Consider the following 8,419-nt stretch of genomic DNA (forward strand, 5'->3'; position numbering starts at 1 on the left):
ATCGCTAAAAAGCTAAAGTATTTATGATAAAAACATGCATATTTTGTTTAAAAAAAGATTAAAAAAAATAATAGTTAAATACAATAATAATAATTAAATAAAAAAAAAGAATAATGAAATATATTAAAAATGCTCTCAGCGCCATCTATTGAAATGCTAATTAATTCTTTATACAAATTTCTGTATTCAATTTTAATGCCATGACCGATTACGAAATGCTGCTGTAACATTTCCGTCTCACACTAGATGGCACTACATTAGTTATCAACCTATTTCATAATGATTACAATTTCATAATGATTACATTGATCTAAAAATAAATGTTAGAAGCTATGTTGACTTTACGTTAACATATTACACTTAGAGATAATATATGATAACCATAAAGGCTATATATGGTAACTCGATTGCCCAAGTTTTCACAAAAACTCATCGAGTTACATAATAAAAGCATCACAAAACATCTGACAAACTAAATTATTTATAATTGATTCGTAGGTTTGGACGAACGTGTTATACTTAACGCCAAAAATGATGTCTAAAAGAGTTTTGATTGTTAACAAAACATTTCCTAAAGTCGGATTGGATCTCATGCGAAATAAGTGAGTATTCTTTTTTTTGTTTTGTGTTGCCACCTTAAAATATTTATATTTGCAGTTTTGTGTTCAACTACTTTTGTGAAAAATTCAATCTCACTGAAAGGATGTATGTGTTGACAACACAACAATGTTATTGTTTAATTGGTTATTATTAATTTGCTTAACATCAAGGACGCAGACTAGGCGTATGAGTATTGAGTTGTGTTTATTGGTGATTTATTTGATCAATTAAAAATCATAATTTTAAAAATATGTCGTAAATTCAGTTGTTACGGTATTTTCATTTGAATAGAAAAAAAAATTGTAAAATATTTTCAATTCTATGTAGTAATAGTTCTATGTAGTTTTAAGTCATAATTTATTATTTTTTCAGGATACAGGTAACAGTGTTGCCATACTTGGACTATGAACCCGATATGTTACCAGAAATAAAGAAAAATATAATCGGGATTGATGCTTTAATATGGAACACGAAACATCGTCTAACAAAAGATCTTATAGACTTAGCTGGTAATTATGCATTATATAATTTGATTTTAATTTTGATTTTTGCATTATAAAATATTTAAAGCCATATACAGAACATCTTTATTAAATTATCTAGCTAAACTGATTTATAATCTGCTGACTCTGTGACCGAGGTGGTCTTGCAGGGTTTGGAACGTCTTATTCCATTGACTGCTGTGATGATCGGTGGACATTCTCTTGCACGGCGACCTTGGGTCGAAAGCGGGAATGTCTTTTAAGCCTGCGCAGAAGCGACATGTTGTTGCAGCAATCGGCGAACTTAAAAAAGAATATGACTCACCCTCCTGGTCCTTAAAACGGGAAAACGCTAGGGCAAAGTCAAAGCAAATTCCTATATTTGACAAGAAATTAGTTAAGTCAAGTGAACTATTCACATATACACAGTGCGATCTTACGATATTGCACTTCTTATGGATTACAGAGTATAGAGCAAAAAATGTCAGCATCTGTATTAATAACTGTTATAACTCCAGCTTTAGTGCTTAGTATAACCTATACGTCAAATCCAATATGTATTACCAGGACCTCAGCTGAAAGCCGTCACTACTATGGCTTCTGGCGTTGATCACATTGATGTGCAGGAGTTGGCTAAGCGGGGTATTCCCCTGGGCAACACCTTACACAGTTTAGACAATGCCGTAGCAGACATCACCGTTGGTCTTGTGATAGCCGCCGCCAGAGGATTTAAAGATGGCATTCGGGAGCTTGAAAGGTATTTGTTTTTTTAATTACATTTATAGGTCCAATTGCTGAAATGCCCAAAGTGAAACAAATTGTCTTTGGTCTACTAAACGCCGATACCTTTAAAGAAAAATATGACGTCGTCAGGCCAATTAGCCAGGAGTGGGCAGGTAGGGACAACGGCAGGAAATAGAAATATCATTACTTTTGAGTTATTTATTTATTACTTATAGCTTTCATTTGCTACAAATAGTAGTGTGCCATCCTGTGTACCTACTGTTACTGGCCCCCTGCCCTTACAATCAGAAATTATATATCTAAAGCATATTGCAAGTATGTTCAGCTATATCAATGATGTATCTTCTTCTTCAAGTGACTCTCCATTACTGGAGGTTGGCCGTTAGTTTATTAAAACGCGTCTCGTCCTGCGCCAGATGTAGCAACTCTTCCGCCTTTGTAATAACCGTCTATTCCCTAACGTTGCGAAGACATGACTTTTTCCTTCGACCAACACGCCTTTTACCCTGGATTTTACCCATTATAATTAGTTGAAATGATGTATAATTATCTTTTCAGTTGTTCAAGTCAGGTGTTCAGTTTTTTTTAATTTTTCGTAATGAGTTTGAGAATTATCATTTATATTTTTTTAAAGAGGCGAATGGAAATTCGGTGTCCAGTGGAAACTTGGGCAAGATATAGCGGGAAGTACTGTCGGTGTAGTAGGTTTGGGCGGGGTTGGGCAGGCAGCTGTAAGACGCTTAAAAGGGTTCGATGTCGCGAGATTCATATACAGTGGTCGATCAGACAAACCCGAAGGTAATCTTGTGTTATTGATTATGGAAAGGCTTATATATAATTATGATTCTATATTTTATTTTAAAATATTATTTGAAGGGTATTTATTGTGGTCTGAACACTAAATAAGCTTTTTTGGATATACTTTTTTTATTAATTTTACGTCCAATTTTTAACGGAGTTTACAATTAAATGTCAAATATTTCGGGACTCTTAGCCGATTGTAAACGTTTTGATTCCGCTAATTGTAAATAAACTGTACGAATATTGTTAATCTAGGTTGGGTGCCTTTCTCGAACCTAATTCGCTGTTTTGCTGATTTTTTTTTTCTGCGTTACTAAAACTTCTTGTTATTTTATCTTGTATATGTTTTAAATGGAATTTTCAAATTTTTTATTATTACTTTTCACTTATGTTTACTTAAATAGTCATACATTTTACATGGAAGATTTTGCTTAATATGCCGTAGATTTAGTACTATATGTGATGTCGTAATCTAAATAAATAAATAAATTACAAGATTATTTAATAAAATTTATATTTCAGCCAAATCTCTAGGAGTGGAACGTGTCCCCTTAGAGCAATTACTGAAAGAGAGTGGCTTTGTGATCCTCGCCTGTCCTTTGACATCTGAAACCAAACACCTAATTAACGCTGAAACCCTTAAGTTGATGAAGAGGACATCAGTCGTCATCAATATTGGTAGAGGAGGTGAGTTTACTTTTTAAATCCAATAATAATGGACAAAACAAACGATATCTTCTTATTTATTAAACATTCCTTGAGTGACAGTTTCGATCTCCATAAAACATACAGTTTTATTACATACAACCGGACCCGACAGCGTTGTCCTGGCTGATATTTCAAGCGATTAATGATCACTCCGCACACAGCACAGTGTTTAGGATCATAGGTTACATAAAACACTATTCGGGATGACGTAAGAGAAAAAATTTTGGCAAAAAGTAAACATTTGTAACAACAGGAATGAAAAAACTGTCACATGGTGTGCATTTTCTGGAATAACAAAAAAATATCCATAACTACAAAAATACATGACTTATTTTTTTTTTAATTTTTCTGATAACTGGTGTGGCATTACCTATGAGAAAATTTCAACTTGACGTCGACTTTTGGGACACCCTGTATATATGAAGATATTATATACCTACATAATAGCTACAGCATACAGCATCTTATCTCCCTTTCTAAAAGTTTTTTTCATGTAGTGTGCTGATCTAGTTATAAGTTTAGTCTATTACATATTTATCCTTTTTTAAATAAATTTATTGCGTATTATTTAATATTTATGTTATTAACATAATTTTCAAACGCCATAAGGTCTGAATTGTATGGTGGTAAAGTATTTTTTAATTTTCTAATTTCCGCGAAATTTTCTTAATTTCTTTCATAAGAACCTTCTCCTGACAATAACCAACACAACAAAAAATGTATTAGCGAAATCGGTCCAGCCGTTCACGCGTGCCGTGACCAAGGGATTCATTTTTATATATATAAATAATTTTTATATATATAAATAATTTTTATATATATAAATAATTTTTATATATATAAATAATTTTTATATATATAAATAATTTTTATATGATACATTCTGATTTGCAAACTGTTGGACCCGGTGGGGGTCTTCGATGGAAGATACCACTGTTTAAAAAACGGCATGCTCATCTCTCACTCCTCTCACTAAAATGATTGGCCATGGGCTACCCTTTTTGGGATTCCGGCAGGCTCGTTTTCCACCTGATTAAAAAAACTTATTACACATTTTGCTGTAAAATGTTTAGTAATTAGTTTCAATGAAAATCCGTTTGGGGCAAGTCTCGTTTCCGAATCTCTAGATTCTAGAATCTAGATTCTCGAACTTTTTGCAATGTCTGCTAGTTAACTCATGTAAAATATATTCTATTTCTGTGTGTTTTTAACATAGTCGAAATGTATAGTTATAAACATCTATCTCTTCAGTAATAACGGGTATACCAATCTAATGATAAGAAGTTATGAGTTACGAAATAGGGTTTGATAAGAGATAGCAAAAACTGATAAGAGACGTCTGTGCAATATGTAACAAATTTTTAAAACAATAATGTAATCCGGTCACAAACATTCTATTCATTTGTAACGTAACATTGAATCGTCGACGACCGGTCAATTTCCGAACGGAATGATCCCATGGCGATACCTAGAGATATGGGGTCTCTCTGCATCTTCTACTGTATTTACTACCTACAGCTGAGTTTCTTTATCGGACGTAAAGGCAGAATACGAAATACCATCCGTATCTCCTCAAAGTCCGTCGTTCCACAACCAAGCGTTTCTTAAGGATATTTTACGCGCACCACCACTATGTGGAACCAGTTGCCCACTGAAGTACCTCCCAACCAATTTGACTTAGAGCAAAGGCAAGAAAATCTCGTACCGCTTCTTGAAAGGACATTACCTGGAGGCAAGGCAATTGTAAGCCTTCAGGTTAAATGTGTCCATGGGCGGTATCACTTAACATCGGGATAAAAAACATAATGACATTGGCAGCTGCCAGTAACACGATTTTTATTTATATTTAAATACAAATAAAGGCTTGTATAGATATTTCTTGGACATATCATCAATGGTACCTACTGTGTTTTAGCATATATATTTTATTTTTCAAAGATTTTCAGTCCTGACTTCATAAACTACGGCATTTCCTGTATATGTAAGGTTTGGAAACGTAGCATATTTTGCGTAAAAGAAATCTCAAAGTACTTAGTCGGAAAAAATGATTGCGCAATTTTTTTTTTCAATTATAATAATACTCCTACCATTGTGTCCAGGGACTTTTCCCATCTCTCAAATTTTCACTAAAAAGATACAATAATTATATAAAAAATACAATAGATATAATAATTACAATAAGCTACTCAGTTCACGAATGGTGTGTTACGCGTCTTGCGAGATATGCCCCGGCGATATTGAAAAGGGAAGTGCTCAAAAAGTGTTTTGAGGCTCGTAACTTGTTTTTTTTACAGAACTAATAAACCAAGAAGCATTATATGATGCTCTGAAAGAGGAACGTATCTTTGCTGCCGGCTTGGATGTGGTTAATCCGGAACCTTTGCCGCACAGCCATCCTCTTGTATCACTCCCGAATTGTTGTGAGTATTGTTAATACTTTATTTTCTACAAAATACCTATTTTTTTTTTATAAAACAGGGGGCAAAAGGGCAGGAGGCTCACCTGATGTTAAGTGATACCGCCTGTATCTGTATTTATTTCCCCGGAGTTGGTATCGACTAAAAGATGAATTCTGAATTCTGGTGTCTGCAGAAATTGCTCAGGGTCCTCCATTTTCGCGGATTGTTTTGAATCTCTGGCGAAATAAATACAGATAATACAATTTTTTCTACAGCTGTGATACTTTTTTGACATTCAACACCTTTTGTCTTCGGTCACCGTGACGCATGCTGTAAAGCACGCGAAGCGTCTGATAAATTTAAAATTATGTTAAATAATTATAAGTTTACAATAATACATAGCTTCAATCCGGTAAAGAAATATTTTCTTTAAATGTGTAAAAGCTATGTTCATAAAAAACAATACCTACTTTTGTTTGAATTTTCTTTTCTACATTATTTTTTGTATTTTCAGTTATAATACCACATTTGGGTAGTGCCACGCATAAAACTCGAGATGCTATGGCCACCACTTCAGCACAAAATATACTTTTGGCTATGAATGGAGAGAAAATGATATATCCTGTATACTAATTCCTGTGTTCGATTAAATAATTTGTAGTTTAATGTGTTTCATTTAATTAACTGTCAGGATTTGAAAGTTCACGTCAGAAGTGAAACTCCTTTGTAAATTAATTATTACTCACGAAAAAGCCCCAAAAGATGATCATGTACCAGTATATGGTCACTCCATGTATTTGTATTTCTATATTCACACTGTTTACAAAGTGTATACGTGCTAATGAAGATATAAATAAAAAAAAATCTGTGTTTACTGCCTAACTAACGTCTACTACGTTATGCGACGGAATTGCCATCTAAAGTTCCAATATTTACATATTTAATTATAACTTTTATATAAGAAAGTGTATTTTTTCTCGATCTCCCTTTCTCGCTCTCTCCCTTTTCTTTGACAAAAACACTGCAGATCTTCGTGACATCGTTGATGACTTCGTTCATCAGTAAAAATATTACCCTCATGCGCCTAAAGAAGATTCACATCAAAAAATAATAATAATATAACAGACACAAGATTTTTTTCTATATTCTTCAAACGAACAAATACAATATAAAATGTAATTTGGATTATGACCTCAATATAAATTAAGTAATTTATCTAACCGTGATCAATAAAATAAATGAACTACGGTTGATTTACAGATAATGCAAATAGCAATTGTAATTTGCCAATTTAATGGTACTTTAGTTTGCAAGGTAATTTTGTCTCAAGGCGTATTATATATCTATAGATAATTACAATAAGTAAATGAGGAAATTCATTTAGAAATCTTCTCAATTTAAGCTAAAAGATCTACTATTCAATAAACTCAAAAACAACTGCACAGATGTGTAATTATGACTAATGGACGTATATATACTGATACCTAGAAGGTAAATATAAAATGTGTTAAAACAATGTGGATTTCCATCTGCACACGGGGCGAAGGTGTAATGTTCGGAAGCGGCCTTGAAATGAATACGATAGCAAGTCGTATATTTTACAATTTTTTTTAGGTTAGGATTAAGTTTTAGCAAAATTATATATACACAACTGTCACTATAGAGTGATCTGCAAGAACTCCTTTAACTTACAAATATAGATATAGCAAAGGTGCAGTCGCGAGCTTTCTGACAGTGTGGGAGTCTATAGACATTTTCATAATTTTAAATAAAAAAAAACATATGTGCAATTCACACGTGGTAGAAGTAAAACCTTCAAAAACAAAGTTTTTATAATTAATCATATATAAATTTAAAAAAATTCACTATCTAAATGTATTAAACTTTTCTTTAAAAACAGTATATTTTAATGATAAATTGTAATTTATAGATTTAATATCAATCTTTAATTTGGCAAAATCTAAAATATCGAAAGTTTGACATTCGATAAAATTAAAAAGCGGCAGTAAGAAGAGTCTGTATAATGCCTCCTATCCCATTTTCTCCCACGTTACAATAAATCTTATGAATTGATGTTTCTGTCTCTTTTTACTGTCGCTTTTCCGTTGCAACCGGTTTGAAATCACAACGATTCTAGAGAAGTTTCACTTCAAAAATTATAACTGAACGCGACAATCAGGTAACAAGTATTTTATCTAAACAGGTGATGGAAATAGTCGTTGTTTCAAGGTCTAATTATCGGCGAAACATCCAATTTGTTTGTGACGGAATGCGATACCATCATTACGTATTACGCACAAGAATAACGTACATATGCTGATCTATTAATCTGGAATTGCTTATTATAGTAGGTATACCTGATACAGGCCTAAAACAAGGTGTAAAAACTCAAAAAACAATATATGTATGGACAACAGACACACATAATTCGATTTGGTTTTTTCGACTTTTTATCACACTTACTTTTACACTGATTTTCACAATTTTTGCTCTAGTAATCTCTGAAAATTAAGTGCTAAACCCCATCATATTTGATCGAGATACGGATGAACATTATAATTGGTCTTATTTAATTTTTTGTATCGAGAATTCGTCTCGCATTGTAACCCGCGTTCTTTGACCCCTCTATCAACACTGACCTTGAACGAGAACAGTGTGTTCCAGTAAATAAAACGTGTACTTAGA

At 32.8% G+C, this 8,419-nt stretch overlaps 1 protein-coding gene across 1 annotated transcript; it reads left to right on the forward strand.

Moving 5' to 3' along the window:
- Positions 1-360: 360 nt before the first annotated feature.
- LOC110994723 (glyoxylate reductase/hydroxypyruvate reductase) lies at positions 361-6,400 on the forward strand. The gene is made up of 7 exons (XM_045632930.1): positions 361-602; positions 973-1,109; positions 1,650-1,839; positions 2,461-2,624; positions 3,150-3,314; positions 5,630-5,755; positions 6,249-6,400. Exons 1-7 carry the CDS (start codon positions 532-534, stop codon positions 6,365-6,367), a joined length of 972 nt encoding a protein of 323 aa, XP_045488886.1. The 5' UTR covers positions 361-531; the 3' UTR covers positions 6,368-6,400.
- The last annotated feature ends 2,019 nt before the right edge of the window (positions 6,401-8,419 follow it).

This window comes from Pieris rapae, chromosome 21, assembly GCF_905147795.1.
Source record: "Pieris rapae chromosome 21, ilPieRapa1.1, whole genome shotgun sequence".
NCBI classification, from domain to species: domain Eukaryota; kingdom Metazoa; phylum Arthropoda; class Insecta; order Lepidoptera; family Pieridae; genus Pieris; species Pieris rapae.